The sequence below is a fragment of the Pseudonaja textilis genome, chromosome 4, assembly GCF_049901715.1.
Source record: "Pseudonaja textilis isolate UNSWEBS1 chromosome 4, rPseTex1.2, whole genome shotgun sequence".
In the NCBI taxonomy this organism is placed as follows: domain Eukaryota; kingdom Metazoa; phylum Chordata; class Lepidosauria; order Squamata; family Elapidae; genus Pseudonaja; species Pseudonaja textilis.
Window position 1 is genome coordinate 31,267,742 of NC_141993.1, and position 22,441 is coordinate 31,290,182.

General features: G+C 37.5%; 1 protein-coding gene across 6 annotated transcripts; it reads left to right on the plus strand.

Moving 5' to 3' along the window:
• Positions 1-1,932: 1,932 nt before the first annotated feature.
• Positions 1,933-17,582, plus strand: C4H10orf143 (chromosome 4 C10orf143 homolog). 6 transcript variants are annotated; one of them, XR_015743454.1, is made up of 5 exons: positions 1,938-2,207; positions 11,387-11,551; positions 11,667-11,732; positions 13,292-13,372; positions 14,516-17,582. XR_015743454.1 is itself a non-coding variant. In XM_087932533.1 (4 exons), the coding sequence occupies exons 1-4, from the start codon at positions 2,142-2,144 to the stop codon at positions 14,561-14,563; spliced, it is 345 nt and encodes a 114-aa protein (XP_087788659.1). In that variant the 5' UTR covers positions 1,933-2,141; the 3' UTR covers positions 14,564-17,582. The 6 variants fall into 6 exon arrangements, 4 of the variants coding, with proteins under 4 accessions (XP_087788659.1, XP_026566378.1, XP_087788658.1 ...); XR_015743452.1 differs by lacking the exon at positions 1,938-2,207 and adding an exon at positions 5,581-5,739; XM_087932533.1 differs by lacking the exon at positions 13,292-13,372 and having other exon boundaries at positions 1,933-2,207.
• Positions 17,583-22,441: the final 4,859 nt, after the last annotated feature.

The following is a 22,441-nucleotide window of genomic DNA, read 5'->3' on the forward strand; positions in this document are numbered from 1 at the left end:
GGATAAGCAATTAAGGAAAGAAGAGAGGGATGGAGATAGGAGCATGGGAATAAGTACAATACACTTATATCAACCCTATCTTAAATTCCAGTTTGTGCAGAAAAGCTGAAAACTACAAGAGAAGTTATCTAAACTGATTAGAGTTGAAAGCTGCATATTGTTTTAGCAGAATGCTGCATAACATACAAGCAGTAACATGTACGTATATGTAGCACAAGCAGATGTGGAATTAGAGGTAGTATAGTGATATTTAACATCTACAAAAGAAAAGGGATATCCAGATGTAATTTGTTGTTGTTTAACCTAACAATTCTTAATATTCATGTTTTTTCTGTACTCCTGAGTCGTGGTGGCGCAGTAAGTAAAATGCAGTATTGCATGCTAACTCTCCTCACAGCCAAGAGTTCAATCCAAGGTTGACTCAGCCTTCCATCCTTCTAAGATGTATAAAATGAGGATCCAGATAGATGGGGACAATATGTTGCCATTGTAAACTGCTGAAATGTCTGTCAGCTCAGAGAGTGCTGTAAAGCACTATGGAGTGGTATACAAGTCTAAGTGCTAAGTGCTATTGCTATTTTTTTCATTTATCACTGTACCCAAGAACATTCCTGTCTTTAGGCCAAAATTAGAGTTTGTTACAAGGTTTTAAACTTCCAGGTTCAGTATGTGTATTACACACCTCTGGGGGGAGTTAGAATATGGAAGGAGAATGAAATAATCAAATAAAAATGAAATAGGGAGAAAGTATGGGCTATAACAGTTTCAAGGGTCAGCATTTTCTGCAGAAAAGGCTTTACTTTTGGCAAGTTTGAAATTTATATAGCATGTCATTGTTTACTACATTCCAATATAGATCATTTTTCCTCATGTATAACATAAAGGTCTTAGTTTCTCTGAATATATAGTGGAAGTATCATAAAATAGGTTAGGTTTTTTTCAACATCAAATAATATACCTGAAATTCTTGAACAAGCTATAAATATTGAAATGAATACTGTAAATAGAATCACGCTTATCTACATGAGGAAACTTTCCAGAACATTCTTCTATTTAAATCTGTCTGGAAACTCCTTATCGGTATGGATAAAGTTGATACTTAAGTTTTCTGATCTTTGTAATATATGAACATTTATGTGTTTCACATGGTGGACAGGAACTGAGAATCTTGGTATTGAGATTTCAACTCACTGCAGTCAACTCATTCCAAGACAACTGCGTGTGGGACAAGAGTTTTATTTATTTATTTATTTTTGTCAATTGCTTACAAGATAATAGGTATAAGTAGAAACATGGATACATATAAGAAAAATACAAGAAACAATAGGACAGGGATGGTAGGCACGTTGGTGCGCTTATGCACGTCCCCTACAGACCTCTTAGGAAAGGGGTGAGGTCAATAGTAGACAGTCTAAGGTTAGTTTTTGGGGTTTGGGGAAGAAACCACAGAGTCAGGTAGAGTATTCCAGACATTGACCACTCTGCTACTGAAGTCGTATTTCCTGCAATCTAGTTTGGTGCGATTAACCTTGAGTTTGTATCTATTGTTTGCTCTTGTGTTGTTATGGTTGAAGCTGAAGTATTCATTGACAGGTAGGACACTGCAATGTATGATTTTATATACTAATACTTAGATCGGACCGCTCTTCTATGGGAGAAATAGTGGAATAGAATCACTAAAGAAAGGGTAATGAAGGAGGCACAAAATGACATGTGAATGACAAAATGTTTTTTTAAATAATTAAATTGAATTGTCCTGTTGCGAGTTGTCTTGTGGCGAATTGGCCATTGAGTTGGCCGCAGCGAACTGACCAAGACGAAGTGGCCCTGGCGACTTAGTTGCGGCGAGTTGTCCCATTCCGCCCCGAGGCGGTTGCGTCTTGGGACTTCTAGCCCCGATACTTCTGGGTGTTACGGAACTGCCCCCGGCAAAGCTCCTGGGCTGCCCGTCGGCCTTGCCACTCTAAGCAAAAACAGCGCGACCGACGGAGCCTTTTTGCCTTCCGCGGGTTCAATTAAGAGGATTGGCTATCGTGAAGAGGGGGCGGAGTGCCGGGCGCGAAGCCCCCTGAGTAGCGGCCCAGCGAGCTTAAGCGCGGACAGAGGTGGACGGACTGACTGACTGCTGGGGCCGGGCCTCCATGAACTTGCTGGAGGAGCGGCGGCGAGGCCGGCCAGAGGAATCCTGCGCCCCTCAGCCCGAGCGCGTAAGCCCAACCCGCCCGACGTTTTAGGACTGCGCGAGCCAGCGCCGCTGCCAGGCCGGATGGCCAAACGGCCGGCCTTGAAAGCGGGTAGCCGTGGCGCTGAGCATGCGCTGTCGGGCCCTCTGACGTTACCGCGACCCGTCTTTTCAGCCGCTTTGCCCTCACTTGGCTGCGCCTTCGCTCTTTTGCTGACCGCTGGGTGAGCGGTGGTTCTGAAAGAAAGTGGGCTGCGCGTTAAAGGGTTGCCCTCCTAAATTTGGCCGAAAGCCTGTCGCTTCCCCCGGGAGACGAAGAGGAAAGAACTGCGGGGAAAGGAATATGATGGGAAGGAGGAAATAAAAATTCATGGGGTGGGATGGGCGCTCGCTTCCGCCTTAATCCACAATTTTACTGTAGCTGCGGTGGGACGTCTGAAGGGTGACAAGATGTTCTTTGCAAGTTAACTTCTCTTCCTCCTGTTCCACCTCTTTATTATGCACTTCTTTTTAAAGTCGTAATGCATTAAGTCGTATCTTGAATTGATCTTATCCAAAGTAACAGTGTGTCTGGCTTGCAAGGTCCGACCAGCTGGAAAATTTTATGCTTTTTTCTTCTTTTTCTTTCGCAGACTTCTAGGTTGATTCATAACGGGCTTCTGTGGGGTTGCTGTTCCTGGGGAGAATTTTATGTTTTTTGTTCTGTTTTAAGTATGATTTTGTCCTTTGATTGTGAATGAACTCTGAAGAGGTTAAGGAGAAACGGGGAAGTTGGGAAGAGTTTAGGGGACACAGAAAGTGTCCTGGTTGCTTTCTTGTCTCCCTTGTTCTTGAGATTTTCCTTTAGATTCATGGGAGAGGAAGAGGTGTTGGAAGAGCCCAGATGTGCTCCCTCAAATGTACCAGGATGTGGCAATGAGTTTCTTCAGAGATCTTCTGATCCCCATTTTGATCCTCAGACTAGATGATGAGGTTAGCTGGATAATTTTGGTAGTCTAATGCAAACCAGGAAATATTAATTAAAATAATGTATTATTTTGCTGGAAGGGGATCAGAGCAGTGTTGGGTTTCTTGTTGATTGAAAAAAAAAAGAAAAAAGCATTTTGGGCTACTCAAATTTCCTGACAGTAACTAGTGCAGCTCAGCATGAGGTCTACATGCAGTTTGGCATTTTGAGTGAGGCTACCAGATACAGGCTGCCAAAATCGTGGTGATTGTTAGCCAAGAATTGCCTCATATACTGGTTTCACAACCAGTAAGGCAAATACAGGCTTTAATTAAAACTGTTAATATGGTAAGATTTCTCTACTTGACCTTCATGCTTTCTAGATCATTGGAGTATACCTCCTAGAATTCCAAGCCAACTGATAAAGAATATTGGGAACTGTAGCCCATCATATCTGGACATAGGGAAAAATTTCCTAATATTCCATATGAGAGAGAGAGAGAGAGAGTACTAAAATTGCAATTGAAAAAAAGGCATTTCGTAGACTTTTATCATAAAAGCTAATAATTGCTGTTTGCACATCAAAGATCGGTAAGAGTATATTCTAAGTTTTGCTCCAAGCTTTTTCTTCTGACCCTTGTGAATTCCAAAGCAATTGTTTTAAAATTCAGGTGTGGGCCATAAACTTCAGCCTCATGGACCAGTTCTAGTATTTGTAAATCTAAAGTATCTCTGACAAATACTTTTAGTGCTTCTTCAAAATCTTCAAATGATTCTACATCACCTTCCTTTCCTGAAGGGTCCTCTCATCCATCAGGCTGTGCCACTCTTGCAAGAAAATAGTAGATCCTGACAGGGAAATTTCATGAGCTGTCATGGAAGGGAGAATGGAGAAAGATGTAGCAACTTGTATATACATAAATGTCAGAAACCATCACTCAGTTATAAATTTACACCGCAGATGCTGCTGGCATAACTCTTTGCTAGTTCAGAAGTACTGGGATCAGGTGGAAAGCTAAAAGGATGGGGAGAGGCAGGATAGATTGTGTGCACTTAAAAATATTGCCTGGGGCTAGAAAAATATCCAGGTAGCTGGCATCTGAGATTTTTGTTTGTAATTTGAAACACTAAACTATAAAATCACCTTCCTCTCTTATTCTGAGAACAGGATAGTGGGAAGATGTAATGGTGGGAATAACCTTGGGAAACAGGAGAAGGAGCCAAAAGAAAGGCAACCTTCTGATAAGAGGCAGGTCAGTACAAGTAGTCCTCAACTTACAACAGTTCATTTAATGACCAAAGTTACAATGGCACTGGCAAAAGGGACATGACCATTTTTAACACTTATTGCAGCATCCCCATGGTCATGTGATCAATATTCTGATGCTTGGCAACTGACTCATATTTATGATGGTTGCAGTGATCCCCTTTTGCGGCCTTCTGACAAGCAAAGTCAATGGGGATTCACTTAACAGCTGTGTTACTAAAGAACGACAATAGTTCATTTAATAAGTGTGGCAAGAAAGGTCGTAAAATGGGGCAAAAATTCACTTAACAAATGACTCATTTAGCAAAATTAATGTTGGGTTCAATTGTGGTTGTGAGTCGAGGACTACCTGTACACAGATGGGAAGAACAGGAGAAGCATTTTCGGAAGGGCTTTCTGTATACTAAAAAGAGAGAAAGGGAGAATTACTTTCAGTCTGACAATATTCAAGATTCAGTCTGACAAGTTGGCAATAATATAACCTTACAATAAAATTTGATTAGCTCATCTGGGTAAGCTCTATAGTAGTAACTGTGAGAAGGATCTTGAAGGCCTAGTGGACAATCAGTTAAATATGAGCCAGCAGGGTGCTACAGCTGCCCAAAAAGCCAATCCAGTCCTAGGCTTCATTAACAGAAGGACAGAATCAAGATCACGTGAAGTGTTATTATAATGCCTTGGTAAGACCACCCTTGAAAGAGCAACAAAGATTATTAGGGGACTGGAGTCTAAAACCATAAGAATGGTTGCAGGAATTGGATATGTCTAGTTTAATGAAAAGAAGGACTAGCGGTGGACATGATAGTAGTGTTTCAATATCTCAGGGGCTGCCACAAAGAAGAGGGAGTCAAGCTTTTTTCCAAAGCACCAGAAGGCAGGACAAGAAGCAATGGATGGAAACTAATCAAGGAGAGAAGCAACCTAGAACTAAGGAGAAACAATTAATCAGTGGAACAGCTTGCCTCTAGTTTCAAATGGAGACTTTTAAGAAGAGACTGGCCAGCCATTTGTCTGAAGTAGTATAGGGTTTCCTGCTTGAGCAAGGGGTTAGTAGAAGTTCCACAAGATCCATTCCAACTCTGTTACTGTTATTCTTATCTGGAGTACCTGACAGAGCTGCCATCAATCTTACAAGACTGAAAGTATTTCTCCCCTCCTCTGTTTTTGGTTCCCAAGAAACTAGGGAAGGTCTCTTCATAAATGCTTCTCATACTTATCACCTACCTGCAGACTGAACCGCCTCTTACCAGGCTGTTTCCTTGTCTGTGGATCTTCCTTCTATCTCCCAAGGACACACTTACATGCTATTACAGGAGGAGAAGACAGGCAGCACAATCTGTAAAGGTATTTAGAAGCCTGAAGAGCTAGAGTACTACACTCTTTGGTAGTAATATTCATTGTGTTCTTTCTTATGCCAGTGTGTTTTTCCTCATAGCTAAGGAGAAACCTACAGTACAATGAGAACTATCCTAAATGTCATCCCTTAAAAGTCAACAGCAGTTGGCCATCATGTTTTTCTTTTGGAAGCAAAAACATCTACCTGAAAATATCATTTTATTTTTAAAATAAAATTTCTAAGAATTCAATTGTTCGATATTACCTTTTCTTTTAGCCCTCTAGTGTTAATAATTAAACAGTGCTGAGCCCAGACCTTTGGCGATTTCACAGTACTTTTATTGTAGGAGGTGGAGGAAAGCTCCCTTAAACGGATTTGTAACCCGGGGGGGGGGCGTGTTATGGGAAAATCTATTTTTAAGAGACTTGAAATGTAATTCAGAATTCAAATGCAAGAGCAAACTTATGACAGGAAAGTGAAATCACTAGTGACTTGTTATATGCTAATGTTGCAAACGGTGATGCCCCTATATCTTTTTCCTGAAGTGTTTTCCAGTGAGCTTTATAATGTAATTAAACCTATCAGTGCAATGGCATGTGCTTGTTAAAAGAGCCACCTTTGGTACTTAATTGTAGTTAGCCATCATTTGCTTTATTAAAAGTACATTTGCAAATATATAACAAGGCAGGCAAATCCCCCAGGAACTTAACCCACTATCTTCAAAACCCACACACAGCTCTAACCTACCCTTTGGCTGAAAAGGGCTGGACATGTTTCCCCTCTAGAGCCTATTAAAACTACTCTGTTAAGTGACCAGAGGCTGTTAACACATTAATGACATTAGTTGCTTCTTTTCCTTCAGGGACTTTACACAAAGCCTTTTCCCTCCTCTCCCTTTTTTTTTTGGAGGGGGGGGGAGAGGGAGGAGGGGGGAAAGAGGGCTGACACTAATAGCATTTCTACGGAGGATTGGATTTGTTGGCGCGGTTGATCAGAATAATGCAAGCTAATGCCATCCTCATTTTCCATGTCTGTCTAAAGGCCATCTACTTTAATGCTTTATATTCAGTAGAGTGAGTTTTAATATCACCCCTTAAGGGGTGATTGGTCTTATCTGCAGCTTTTGAGATCAGAGATGGTAATTGGCGTCTCCTTTAATTTTTATCCCACTGATATACTTAGCTAAGGAAGAGCTCCCAGCCAAATGAACATGCAGCCATACCAGTCAACAAGCATAAGTTACCTAGCCTAGCCTTCTCTTGATTCCAACCGTATTGCAAACGATATCACGCTAAGGTCGAAGAAAATAGAGGTGTTTTTTTTCAAGGTTTCCACAAATAACAAGAATATCTTGTCTGTCAGAGAATGTCTGTCAGCAGTTATGAATAACCAATATTGAACTTCAGCATATGCTCCGTTGTATGCAACAATATAGAACATTTCCTGGAGTTTAAAGAAGGATACAGCCATACCATGACTGAGATATTCTAAGCTACCAGTACCTATTATTGAATCTCAGTGCCCTTTTTTTGCCACAGTTGTTAAATGAATCACTGCAATGGTTGAAATAAATCATGCAGTTGTTAAGCAAGCCTGGCTTCTTCCTCTGACTTTGCTTGTCAGAAGCCAGTTGGGAACTTTATAAACCAGTGGTGGCTAACCGTTTTGGATTCCTGTGGCAAAACTTGTGTGCCCACTTGCAGGCTTGTGCTTGCATGCCAGCACCCAGAAGGCAATGCATGCCCCCCCATGCCCCCTACACATGTGTGTGCAATCTCTGCCATCCCCTTACCTGCACAGCGCCTTGCAGCTGATTTTTGGCTGGTTTGAGGCCTTTTTCGGCTTCCCAGAGGCTTGAGGAAGGCTTCTGCAGGCTTTGCAGGTCGAAAACTAGGGCCGTTTCGTCACTTCCAATATTTCTGGAAAATAGGAAGTGATGAAACGGGCCTGGTTTTTGGCCTGCAAAGCCTGCAGAAGCCTTCCTCAAGCCTCTGGGAGGCCAAAAAAGGCCTCAAACTGGCCAAAAATCAACTGTGAGGCTCACGCATGCGCAGTTAGGTAATTTTGCCTGCAGCTCACATGCTGGCACAAATGGTTCTGTGTGCCACTTGTGGCACACGTGCCATAGGTTTGCCATCACAGTTATAAACAAATGGTGACCCTGGGACGATGCAACTGTCATAAACTTCATGAAGAATCCGTGCAATTTCCAAGTTTTATTCATCTACCAATTACATATAGTAAAGCAAAAAAACAATTTCCTGTTCAGAATGTATGCAGCATGTGTGAATACACACGCACAAAACACACATACCATTAATAATCATAAGAGATGCTATTATAATCATTTTAACCTAAACTTTTCTCGATAGCAGAATCCTTTCTAATATATTTGGACTTTTCGACTGCGGAAGAATGAGGTTGCCACATTTATGCATCATTTTTATGAAATTCAGTGTGAAGGTCTCTATAGCTCTCTGACCCATTGGGCCTTGCCACGGACTTGCTAGGTATGAGTTATTAATGCCATCTCCACAAGCAGAATTCTATACAGGTCTTTTGTTTTTCAGTTCCTCAAGATGTTCCTGATGCCTTCAAATATCAGAATAACTTGGGAGTCTCAATAGAAACCTCTACAGGTTCTGCTTGCATTAGTGTAGCATTCATAACCAGCTACTCTGTATGCTAAATTCCTGTCTGATCATAAGTGCTTTAGACCCAAAGCAATAGGCTGGTTTTATTTTTGATAAGAGAAAATTTCTTCTAATGCATAGCAGTAAATCAGTTTTCTCTTTTATCTATCCTTTCATGCATCTTGCTAGTTATGCTGCTTGTACTTGCCTGCTATAGCTTTTAATAAAGGACAAATTCTCCAAGAACAAAGGAGATGGATGTTTTCCCAATGGAAGGCAGCTTGTCTTCAGAGAGTCTTCTCAGATTTTTATTATTACATTTTGTACACTCTTACTATAATACATATTTTGTTTCTGATTCACTTCCTCTAGATGCATGCTGATTCATTTTCAACAGTAGTCATGCTTCAGCCTTTTTCCCTTGGATATTCTTCTTGTGCTCATCCACTTTGTTTTAACCTAACAGGATTCTATTTCATTTCATTTTTGTTTATATTCAGATTTTTTAAAACTTGATTTCTATAAAGGTGTATTCTTCGCAATATAAAGTACTTCTGTTCCAGTGTCCAGTCAACCTGTGACAGGAACCATGAAGCCATTTTCAAAAGATACAAAGAAGATACAGGAATACTTGATGAAAGTAGAGAGGGAGAACTTTTTTTCTCTTGCATCCTATTCAAACAATTTATTATAAAGGTGTATAAAGATTCAGTTCAGATGTTACCATGGTCGGAACTTTATGGACTTTGTGATTCATGCCAACGGGTTCCTACTGTATCACATTTCTCCATATTATTGTAAAATAGAAAACTGCAGAAATTAGAATACATCATTTTGATACCAAAATCCATTATACAATGTAATGTTTTTCTTCATATTTTCTGTTCCTCTCTAAATACCTGCTACCTGCAATATAGTTATCCAAAGAGCAAACACCCCTGAATCTAAGATAATTCCTTCTAGAAACAAAAATAAAGGTGTCAACAAATCAAATAATAATGATTTGCAAACCCCAATTTCTCCATCTTGCCAATCTTAGACTGGAAAATGCATCTGAAATCTTTCTGAATATCCCTCAGCCAGATGTATGCTTATTATTTGTATATGTGTATATATCTGTAAGCATATATATCTGGCATAATCATACTCAAAAAATAGTTACAATTAGAATGTGTCTGTGTATTGAATTAATATCTACTGACTAAAGTTAACCTCATATATAAAGGAAGCCTGTTCATAAAACAAATCATACACTTATCATTCTTTTATATTAATTTATTTAGCAATTGTACACTTATACAGATAAAAACTAGTAGAAAAAGAAAAGTATAATAGAGAACAGAAAAGAGAAAAAATGAAGAAATAACTTCCTGCTTGTCACAGGATAGTGTTTTTAAAATAACTCATAACCTTCTCTTTAATAACAAAAAAGTATCTCTTCATTCCATATCTCATCTCCTTATTTAGAAACAACTTTAGAAACTCAACATTCAGCTCTAATCAGCAAAAAGTCCATTAAGGGTTACCATAAATAACAAAATATCTATTTTAAACTTAATTTTTAAAAAAACTTTATCATCCTTTCTTTTCTTTCTATAGCTCCCTTACCTGCAAAGAAATCACCAAAACCTCATCATTCAATCATAATTAATCAAAATCCATCAGGGTTTATCAGAAAAAAGATAACTAGATTAATGTTAATCAAATAGATTTAAAATGCAAGATATATTAATATCTCTTACCTGAAAACAGATCCTTAAAACCTTGTTCAATCCTGATCAGCCAAAAGCCTTTTAATGTTTTAAGAGATAGCAACCCATTTATTTTATCCTTCATCAAAGAAACCAAATTTATATTCCTTGTGATTCTCTGAAATTGTAATCTTTATTTCCCACAAATAATGTTCTTTCTTTCTTTCTTTCTTTCTTTCTTTCTTTCTTTCTTTCTTTCTTTCTTTCTTTCTTTCTTTCTTTCTTTTTTCCCTCTTTCTTTCTTCTTTCTTTATTTATTTATCTCTGTGGATTGAAGGAATTTACCCAGTGAATACTGTAAAACTTGCTGTTCCAAGGTTTCTCAATATTTTAAAAAACAATGAAAAATTAATTCCAATAGTTACTAAGAAATGAGGATCCATTCAATGTAAAATACTTAGAGACTATATTATACTTCAGAGCTTGATGAAATCTCTCAACTCCCAGCTGTTTGACACACAATCAACCACAGGATTATCAGTTGCTGCCATCTATTCAGAAATAGCAAGTGCCCAGAGTACATATGGGTGATCTCAATTTTTCCTGTTTTTGGAAGAGATTTCAGTGGTCAGATCCAATATCTAGCTACCAATTCAGCTATAATGTTTATCTCATTGTTCAGAGACATATGTTTGCCACTGGAAATTTGCCACTCTTTTTATTTTATTTTTTAGCCGTACCAAAGCATCACTCCCAAACCCCAAATTGCACAAGTGTGTATATGTATGTATGTATGTATGTATGTATGTATGTATGTATATGTATATGTATATGTATGTATGTATGTGTGTGTGTGTATATATATAAAAATCTTGCTTCCTTGTTAGGAATAATATGTGTAAGAGTAGGAGTGTAGAGCCTGGAGGAAGGTGGTGAATCAAAAGAGGAATTAGCCTAGAGTCTCTACATTCCCACAAGCAGTCTTAAGTCCAACCCCTTTTAAATTCATTTAACTCTTATTCAGCATCAAAATAGTGCTGCTAATTGACTAGGTTCCTGTGCATAGATATGATCAATAAATTAGTTTAATTGAAAATTAATGATATATTTCATGCCTGATAATATGTTTATTTTTTGTATTTTGTATAATAGCGAGATGTGTCATTTCTCAAGTAAGAACGATGACCATCCAATCATCATGGTCATGAAATAACTTGTTACAATAAAGACAGAATCATTATTTCTCAAGAACAAGCCACTTTAGCCAAGATGCATGTATAACTAGCATATGGGAAAAGCCCTCAGACTTAAATTTCTTTTTCATTTCACAGAAACGAGTGTGCAAAAATTTGGAGACCGTTCCACAGGCAATCAATCCCTGCCACCCATTAAGCAACTGTTTTATGGATTACTGGGCTGTGAAGTGGAATTTGAAGGAGAATGATCTCACTGAATTGTTCAGTACTCAGATTATGAAGGAGAAACCAAGTTATATGGTATGTTTTATAAGTTGGCATCTATGCTATTAGGATCACTTTTTAAAAACAAAGATGTCAAATAGTGATTATTACGTTGTTTTGAGAATTCTGTATATATGTGCTTATTAATCAGATATTTACGGATAATGAAGCCAAAGCTACTGCCCAGCCATGTCCAAGATGTATTGCTGGTGAATCTGTAAGTATATTAACCCTCTTACTGTGACTTAAGATAGGCTTGTTCTTAAATATTAGAGCCATAAAACATAAGGTTAATAAAAAAAACAGCAATTACATTTCTCAGGGATAAAGCATGTAAATAAAAGCAGCAGATTGATTTAGCTTTTTCTTGGTATGCTAGCAGAGTGCAAACTAATATGTTTCCTGCATTAGGTTGAAAATATAGGGAGTGCAGGCTCGTTTTTCAAACACACTAGAAAGCAGAATTCAGTCACCTAAATTAATCTCAATGCAAGTTAAGGCATGTATTACCCTATTTCTGTTTGGAGACATTTGAGATTTACAAAGAGATTTTAGAAGTATTTCTACAAAACTGAAATACAGATATTATTCTTCGATATGTTCGAAGTAAGACGTAACTTACCATAATTCAACTAGATTCTGAGGTTAAGCAAAGTTGCTTTCAACCCAAGGAAGATGATATTCCTCCCAGCCAAAATTCTTAGTGTACATTTCCAAATATTTTAGTGAGCCTCTTAATCCTATTCCCAGCTAAATTTTTAAAAACATTTTTAAAGACTGAATACAATTTGTTAGAGGAAATATAAGAAAAAAACAGTTAAAACAAAGAAAATAAGACTATGATTTTAACTTGTTTTCATTAAGCTACACTAGGCCTTAGAGTTGAAATCTCTATTCATATTCCCATACTATGGGAGCCAATGAAAACAGAATTATCTATGAACAATGGGAAAATTAAGTATGAAGAAATGTTTTATTGTGTTTCTATGCAATATCTGAAGTAGGTTCTTCTTCATATATTCCACAATGGTTTCTTGAAAAGGAGGCATTGCTTTTTAACTAAAAGTTGATACGTCTTTTATCTTAGGATAGGTTGGCTGCATTGTGTTTTTAATGTTTGTTAACCATTAACTTTTGAAACATCGAGAAGCTGAAGTGGTATCCCTTGCTTAATATTGTAGCTTTAAAGAAGGATTATATAATTTCATGGAACATGTTTTCATAGGTAGTAGCTGAAAGAGGTACTACTCTTGTTACAGCATTGAAAATAGAGTTTAGCTTCTTTTCATTTCTTTAAAAGAAAGCTGGACATTGTGCGTTTACCAAAGCCATTATTATGTTCTTTAAAAGAAAGAAAAACATAGTGCAGATTCCATTCAGAATAAATAGGATTTTTGGAAATTGCATTGGAGTTCACACATTGTGCTAAGATTTAATATGACCTATTTGGTTTTCATAGTGAATTTTATGGAACCAACCGTTGTTGGCTATTAACTTTCTTTGTATATCAATTGATAAAAATTAATCCAGCCAACTTGGGTTATTCAGCAATTCATGCTGGATGTCGATTCAGCCTTTATCTGAATGAACATGTCTACCTCTAATTAGTGTCTGGCTGTCAATAACATGATTAATTTTTAGTGTTTATAACCTTCCAACTTGGACAAAACTGCCAATCTTACTGCAGTACATTTCTTCTGTATCTTTATTGTGATAGAACACCTTATCTGTATAACAAACCTTGCTTCAATTAATACAATTTATCTGTCATTACAGGGACACTTTGGTCATATGATGGGTTTATAGAAGATCAAAGAACATTGATAAAGATGATAAGCTCAAGCTTATCAAACTTATGTATGATAGGCTTGAGTTGCTAATATTTTCTTCACTTCTCTTAAAAATTCCTATTTTCATTAGAATCCCATTTTAGTTTACTTTTTAATATCTTATATTATCTATTGTTTAGGAAAAAAGTTCTCCACTTCTAATAACATACATATCGTGTACTACTAGAAGCATATTTTCCTGAATATAAGCTCTTAATTGCATTATTTTCACTCCGTACATCTTGCACTGAACACCCAAAATGTGTGTTGTTTTTAAATGAACCTTGACAGCAATAGTCAGAATAAGTATCTGTTTCAAATAGAGATCTCTTCTCCCAATCTTAAAATAATATCAAAGGAATTAAATTTTGCTGATTAGCAATATTCTGTGCATTTCCACCATTTAGTAAAACTACTTTCTAATATAGTCCGACAAATTCTTGCGAAAGAGGGCTGGGCAACTGTAGAATCTTGTTGGCTGAATGAATCCTATCTGAGTGACAAAAAACTTAATGTTAAGATAAGAACTAGTTCTTTTTTACATGAAATAAAAAATAAATCAAATGCAGTTCTTTGGTTGTTGCAAGTAAACCTTATTTTAATCTGCATATTTGCTGACTGTCATAAAATGCCCTTGAGGTTGTTCAAATTATTTTAAAATGCAAGATTAAATCAATTCCTTTTAAAACAATTTTTAAAACGTATACATCAAGTACATTTTCGTGGATTTATTTGTAATTCAGCATTATAGCAAGAAGAAATAGACTTGCTTCTAATAACAAAGTTTATGAAAGCACTTTATACGAAAACATTAGGACCTTTTAAAAATAATATATATTTATGCTAAACGAATTAACAAAAAATGCATAAATAATGCCAGCACTGTAATGTAATATCAGAATTTAGATAAAGGTTATACCATATGTTTCTATATATTTTAGCTGAAATATTTAGCAACTGAAACCTGGTGAATTAAACTACCAATGGTTTATTGCTCCTTCTGACTTTGCAATTCAATCAAATACTTTTTGCTCATGATTGTAATATAGTTATGAATAAAATATTAAGAATATAATTAAGTAGAGGGAGTAGAATTCACTTTCGTTCTACCATAAGATTTTTATTATGTCTTTGCAATCCAGAGACTGAGATATTTCATTTATTCCTTCAGAATGCTATCAACAAAGTAGTTTCCAAATCAGCAGTTGAAGAGACCTAAGACTGCATTCTGATGGACACCTATCTGTGAGTCTCAGTGAACAAAGTGTCAGGGTTTGTCTTCTCTATGTAATACTTTGCCTTCAAAGATTAGGATGGCCTTCATTCTTACAACCCTCCAAGAAGTTATAAAGCCTCTTTTTCATTTGAGATGGTTGATTCCAAAGCTGCTGGTTTGGTTTTACCATACAGTATTTGTTTATTGTTTAGATATTATGATGGTATTTTAATACATATTCTATAAGTTGCTCAGAGTCTAACTGCATTGGACAATAAATACATTCAGTGTGTTGGGAGAGACTTCCTTAAATCCTATAGGTTTTTGGCAAGGTGCATCCCATCTCATCAGGCTCATCTGGTATTGGCAACATTGGCTGTAGGGTGAGACTATTATATATAATATAGAATCTAGCATTTTGTAGATTCCATCCATGCAATCATTGCCTTTAAATTTAGGGCTGAAGCTTCCACAAATCATTAGATTCTACATTTTCTTATTCCAACATTATCTCCACATAAATTATGAAACATAGGTGACAAAGAGGATGACAGGTAAATCTGTCTTCCTTTATGTCTCCCACCACTTACTGGAAAACAAACGTAGAAGTGCCGTTCACAGATCTGAAGTTGTTGTTTGTATGTATATTGGAAGACTTCCTAGATTTTTATCAGTTATATATATGATTTATGGTATACTTTTTAGTATAACTCAAGGTTGATTTTGCTCTGTAGAAGCAGTTTTAAACACATGCAGGTCATCTTCCACGTATAACCATTCGTTTAATAACCAAAATTACAATGGCACTGAAAAAATGCTGTTATGCCTGTTTTTCACTCTTATGACCATTTGCAGCATCCCCATGGTCACATGATCAAAATTTGGACACTTAGCAATTAGTATCTATATGTGGTGGTTGCAGTGTCCTGTGGTCATATGATCACCTGCTGCAGCTTTCTGACAAGCAAATTCTAATGGGGAAGCCAGATTCACTTAAGAACCATATTGCTTACTTAACACCTGCAGTGATTCACTTAACAACTGTGACAAGAAAGGTTATAAAACAGGGCAAAATTTAACAACTGTCTTGCTTAGCAACAGAAATTTTGGATTCAATTGTGAGTGTAAGTTGGTGACTATCTGTAAAACATGAACATGAACACAACAACAAAGCTACATTCATATAGGAGCTTTGAATTTACCTAATTCAAAAAACCTCTTTTAATGCTAAAATTGCCTATTTGGAAATAATGGATTTAAAATGCTATCCAAAGTCAAGGTCCTTGAGGTTGACAGAAAATGTCTCTGCCTGATTTTATTAATTCCTCAACTTGCTTCATAAGATCCTCATCACAGTCTCCTTGATTCATTTGGATAATGAATGCCAGGGCATCTTGTCCACGTGAGTTACATAAAACTGAATTCAAGCACCCGAAATTTAATTTCAACATGGCATATGTAAGCAAAAAATATAGAGTTTTGAAGTCTCTTAATTACATTCTGGAAAGCAACAGATTGTTCTTAAGAATGCTAATAAACTACAGGTAATCCTCTAGTTAAGACAGTTCACTTAGAGACCATTCAAAGTAATGACATAACCCCCCCCCCCCAGTACTTATGACATAGTCCTGAAGTTACAAATGTTGCAGCACCACAGCAGTCATTCACACTTATGAACGACTTTAGAGGCTCTGCAACATTAGCCAGATCGCGACGATCTAGCAAGCCACTGTACTCATAGAGAAAAGAGGCCTAAAGTAGTGCAAGATCATGCAAGATCAGTAGTGCAAGATGTTGCACTACAGTACCTTAAGCCTCAGTTCTCAGCGAACCGAGGCCTGCACCAGATCCAGTCGAAGAACATTTGCAAGCAGCAAAATCACATTGCTTCAAGCCTCCCAATGGCTTGCAAACACTTTTTGTGCCAAAACTAGAAGTTTCGGGGGCTGTGATCTTGCACAAGATCATGGCCCTCAGAAGTTTCCAGTCTTGGTGTGAAAAGCATTTGCAAGCCGACAAGACTTTGGGGCTGAAAAATTGCATTGCTTCAAGTCTCCCATCAGCTTGCAAATGCTTTTTGCACTGAGACCACAAGCAGGCAAAGAAACTGAGGCAGAGAGGCTGGAGAGGAGATAGGCCACTAGATCTTCACAAGGTAGGTGATCTGGCACGGCAGGATGCAGGGGAACAATTGTGGGAACCCCAGGGGTGGGAGCATGATATATCTCAGTTGGGTCGGAGGTGGCCTTGGGTGGTCTGAAGCAGATGGCTGTTCCATTACTAGGTCCCCCATAGTCTTCCTCACCCTGAAATACCTCATGTGCACTTAATGACCTGCACATTTGATTAGTGAATGCATGGTCAAAAGCAGGGAGTGATTGTGTTCATTTTATGTGATTCATTCCATCCTCAGGCTATGAATGGAATTGGAAAGGTCCATTACATTTGCAACTGGAGGACTCTCTGTAGTATTATTTAAACTAAGAGATCCTAGAATATTTATATTGGCATGTGTTCAGTGAGAAAATACAATTTTATATTTTATATCAGACCTTTTAAATCTTACATTGAATAAACATTTGGGATTTTTGTCCTCAAACTAAGTATAAGTTTTGTCTCCAAATCAAATTGGACAAACTGTCATGACCACAGAATTGTTTTGAGAAATGTTAACCACTTTTTGATTTTATAATAGAATAATTTAAAATGCAGATACATTGTAATCTTTTTTGTATACAAAATCTAAGAATTTTACTTTCCTGAATGAATTGACACAACCATTTGCATTTTGTTGCATAACTTTAAAACTTTGTGTTTGGTAAATTATAATTTATTTTTTTAAGCTGGAGTATTAAATAGTATATTTGCTGTTAAGACTGTCAATTATGTTTTTAAAAGATCTGTTAATGTGTAAAAAAAATTATACCTTTCTAAAATTTATCTTGCAAGTCTGCCCAAGATAAATTGTATTTCATGTTCTCCATTTATTTCCACATAAATAAATAAAATAGAATTTAGAAGACTAGTTTGCTGTGGCATTGAAAAGTGGGCGTTTGTCACATTTGAAAAGTGTTCATCATTAAACAGAGTGACTTAATAGGAAAATTCTTTTTTTGAAATTTCAAATATAAGCTATCATATGGTAGAGCTGTCACTTGCAGTTTGTCCCATGATGATGCCTTCCTATTCTACTACATATGTTGTTTAAACTACTAATATTGAAATGTTTCTATTATCAATTAGTTTTATTTTGAACAAAGATCACAATTCTTCAGATGTTTTCATGTATTTGTGATCCAATATATATAATATATTTTATATAATATTATATATTATATATAATATATAATATATTATAATATATGTGTGTGTGTGTGTGTGTGTGTGTGTGTGTGTGTGTGTGACCAGGGTGGGTGTAGCCAGGGTGTCATTCTTCATGTTAGGTACTCGTTTGTTCATTAGGGCGGGTTTCCAAATGGCTGGTAGGCGGGAGGTATCATCTCGTTTATTCATGCTGTGTGGGCGTTTTTCTATCTCTATGGCTTCTCTGATTATTCTGTTGTTGAAGTGTTCAATTTTAGCAATAGTTCTGGTATTTTTAAAGTCAATCTCATGTCCTCAATCCCACAACCACGGACCAGAAGCCGTACCGCAGCTGCATCACTACCCGCTTCAAACCCCTCCGACCCATACATGAACCGAACTGATGCCCACCATGAAGATGTGGCACGACCACGAACGCGAAGCCAAACAGCAGGATCACAGCTCACCAGCTCTAATCCCCCAGCAACTAAGACTAACCTGAGCACAACCAAGCCCCCACCTGAACAGAACACACCCCCAGCCAATCAGAACACAGCCAACCCCCCAACCAATCAGAACACAGCCAAACCCCCAACCAATCAAGTCACATCCCCACTAGCAGTTAAAAGGAAGAAGCAGCTGCAAGCTCACATTATTCCGAGAAGCACAAAGCTGAAGACACAAGCCTGAAGATGATGAATGAGACTTCATCGAAACGTCGCCTAGATACTTCCAATTTTACGCGGGAGAAAACCCAAATAACCAAAGATAGATAGATAGATAGATAGATAGATAGATAGATAGATAGATAGATAGATAGATAGATAGATAGAATTCTTATAGGTTGTATATTTTACAATCCAATTTGATACTTTCTCCTACTGCAGGGGTGTCAAACTCGATTTCATTGAGGGCCACATCAGGGTTCTGTTTGGCTTGGGAGAGGTTGGGGGGGTTGTGACCAGGGTGAGTGTGGCCAGCTTGACATCACTCATGATGGTACCTGTGTTGTCCTGAACTCTACCAGTGAAAACGGTCTCCTAAGCTCCATTTTCAGCTGCAACGGCCTCCTGCGACACTGCCAGTGTTGGCAGAGGCACTGCGGGCTGGTCCTTCTCTGTTTCCAGGGTGACCCTGTGGGCCAGATCTAAGTACCCCGTGAGCCGGAACCACCCCATAGGCCTCAAGTTTGACACCCATGTCCTACCTACTGCATGAGTATCTGTTACAGATTGTAGTGACATAAAAGGTGAAACCTCTTGATGCAAACCATGGCTTTTTGCACTTGTACCATGATGTCAGGCACAAGTAAATAAATGAAACAGTTTTCAACATGATGTCATGTTACATGTTCCATCTTTCATTCCCTGCCCATTGGAGATGACTATACACATGTTAATAGGGAGATAACATTTGATGCAACCATTGTGGATTGTAATCCACAAAAGCATATGCCAAATTAAGGATGGGAGCTTTTAAAGTGCAACAAGGATGTCTGCATATTCCCAAACTACTTCTTGAATTCTGGTGAAATAGAAACCGTCAGGGGATTGCTCTCAGGAAGACTCAGTAGGACAAAAGACCCCCCAAAATGAGTAAACATTCCTCCCTTAACATGTAAGCATCTATAATGTGAAAAATAGAGACAGGATTGTATAGATAATATATATATTCAGCAACTTGCAGTTATTCAAAAAGAAAACAAACGTTTCAGGGAAATGTAAGAAAAGAAGTGCAGATTTCTGAATCTAACTTTACTTGCAAAGAGGTCTGTTCAAAACTCAAAGCTCAAGTTTCATTACAGACCGCTTGATTCTCAGACTTCTCTAACTTTGTTTTCATTTCTTAATTTCTTGCTGAACTTTCTCAATCTGCATTCCACAACCTATTTCTTCAGCAATTGATCTATAGAAGAATCCCTGGAGTTCGTGGTTTGACCTCAAAGCTCTTCCCCCCCGCCTCCCAGAATTTAAGACTCTGTCTTTTTAGTATTCATTACATTACTGTATTCTGAAGTTGCTTGGTAGATCTACTACTTGGTTGTCTTTTTTTCTACTTGTATTTGAAGTAGTATCCCTACCTTTCATTCCAGGTGTCCTTGTAAAAATACTTTAGCTCCTATTTATCATGCCCAAATATTAAATAGTTGCATTTTATAACATACTGTATCACCCATTCTACCATTAGATATGCAACAAAAATGCATCAGGCGGATGTAACTTTTACTTTAGTTTCAAATTAAGCCTGATTACTTTTATAGATAAACGTCAACAATGAATGTATTATTTAAACAATTAGAATAGTCTGAAAGTGTCAATTACCAAATAATAAGTAAAACAAGGAAGCTGGTATTATATAAAATCAAGATACCAGTATTACTCTATCCCAGGGGTAGGGATAGAGCAGGAGTAGGGAAACTTGGCTCTTTTATCACTTATGGACTTGAACTCCCAGAATTCCTGAGTGAGCCATAAAAGGTTCCCCATCCCTGGCCTACTGGTTTTTCAGTTGTGGGGGAAATCAATTTTTGACTTGAATATCCTACATTTGTATATTAAACAGTCCCATTCAAGTCAAAAATTGATTTCCCTCACAACTGAAAAACCAGTAGGCCAGGGATGGGGAACCTTTTATGGCTCACTCAGGAATTCTGGGAGTTCAAGTCCATAAGTGATAAAAGAGCCAAGTTTCCCTACTCCTGCTCTATCCCATCTATAGATTGATAAGAACCTGGGCAAGGATTTCGATAATACAACAATTGATGTTCCATTTCTAAGTCTTGAGTTGGAACAAGGATAATATCCCTCCAGTGATATCATCAGAAGTTGCAGCCTCACATTTTCCCTTGATGACTAACATTTACAGTATTTAACATTCCACATCTCATTTCTCGATTTTTACCCTTACTTCCACTTAACTTTGGGTTAAGTTTTCTTCACTATTTTTTATCTACTCCAAAACCATTTGTATTTCCATTAGATCACTCTGAATTTTCTGTGTCTTATTCAAACTTAACTATTTCTTGCTCTTGTTGAACAAATTCTTTGCAACTGTCCATTTTTTTGTATACCAATGCACAATGCATTTTTCTCAACTTCAGTTTGTGCCAGAGGTGGTATTCAGCAGGTTCTGACCAGTTCTGGAGAATTGATAGCAGAAATTTTGAGTTGTTTGGAGAACCAGAAAATATAACCTCAGACTAGAATTTTTACAGTATCCTTCCCCTGCCACGTCCAGCAAGCCTCGTCCACAGAACCAGTAGTAAAAAAAATTGAATCCCACCACTGGTTTGTGCCATAATTGCTGTCATCCATTTTCTCATGCATAATACCTTTCACTTCATCATTCCAAGCAAGCATCTTTACTTTAGTGTAACTCCACAAACATAAGTGGCATTTTGTAATGTTCCCATTCTCCTTGAGCTGTGAAGAGCATCCAGCCCCACCCTTTTTCCGTCTGGTGGGATCCTGTTTCGGCCAACGAATTGTTAGGGCATTGAGGACGAGGGCGTTTATTTCTCTCGTCTTCGCCAAAACTGGGAAACGCTGGGGAGGAGTCCCGTGGAGGAAGAGGAGCGTTCCACAAATTAAGTGCAGCCTAAACATGCAGAGACTGAAGCACCTCCCACTACTGGATGCTCTTCACAGCTCAAAGAAAATGGGCGTGTCAGGTAAGTACCAACACCCTTTCCCTTCCCTTCCTCTTCCCTACTACCCTTCCTTCTTTCCTTCACTACCTCATTCCTTCCTTCTATAGCTTATTTATAGGCACTTAGCATTTACAGTATAGCCATGTATAGGTAATTTAAGTACTTATTAATAAAAATATAAAATATTTTCGTGTTTAGAGGAAAATGTTTTGTAATTTCTGTATTATACAAAGCCTAGAAATATGACTGCAAACTTTCTCTAAACATACACTATTTAATTAGGGCTAAATTCATACTGAATAGAATTATGTCTTAGAATGTTTTAGTAATGTTACTTTCCCTTTCTGAATCTGACTATACATGTGTGCACTAGAGTAGTATGGAAACTACTGCATGGATATTTGCTTGCAACACAGGATGTCATTCATGAGTTATACATAAATGGCAGCTTTACATATTTAAAGGAAACATGAACAGCTTCATATCTGAAGTATGCTTCCCAGGGGGTACCACTACCATTTGATCTATTTTTGATTAAAATGTAAAAATTAAAAATTAAATCAAATGGTAGTATAACTCCTTAGGGAAAACATACTTCAGTTATGAAGTATTCCCTGTAGCAACCTTGAAAATCTTACAGCTGTATTGTCTCATCAGTAGGTGGTCCTTTTATGTCACACATAATTAAAATGAATGGCTGTTCGAGAGCCCATACTACTGCATACAGATTTATGAAGCTGGAGGCACCTCCACTCAGATGTAAACACAAAGTAACTGTGAGGGATAAACAGCATGAGGATAGGTATCAGTAAGATATTTCCCTGTGTCATAAGAGGAAGGACCAGGTGTATGTCATAAAACATTATGTACATGTCTAGTAAAAAGAATTTCAAATTTCCAGTTTGATTAAGCTTATAGTACCTTTGCTA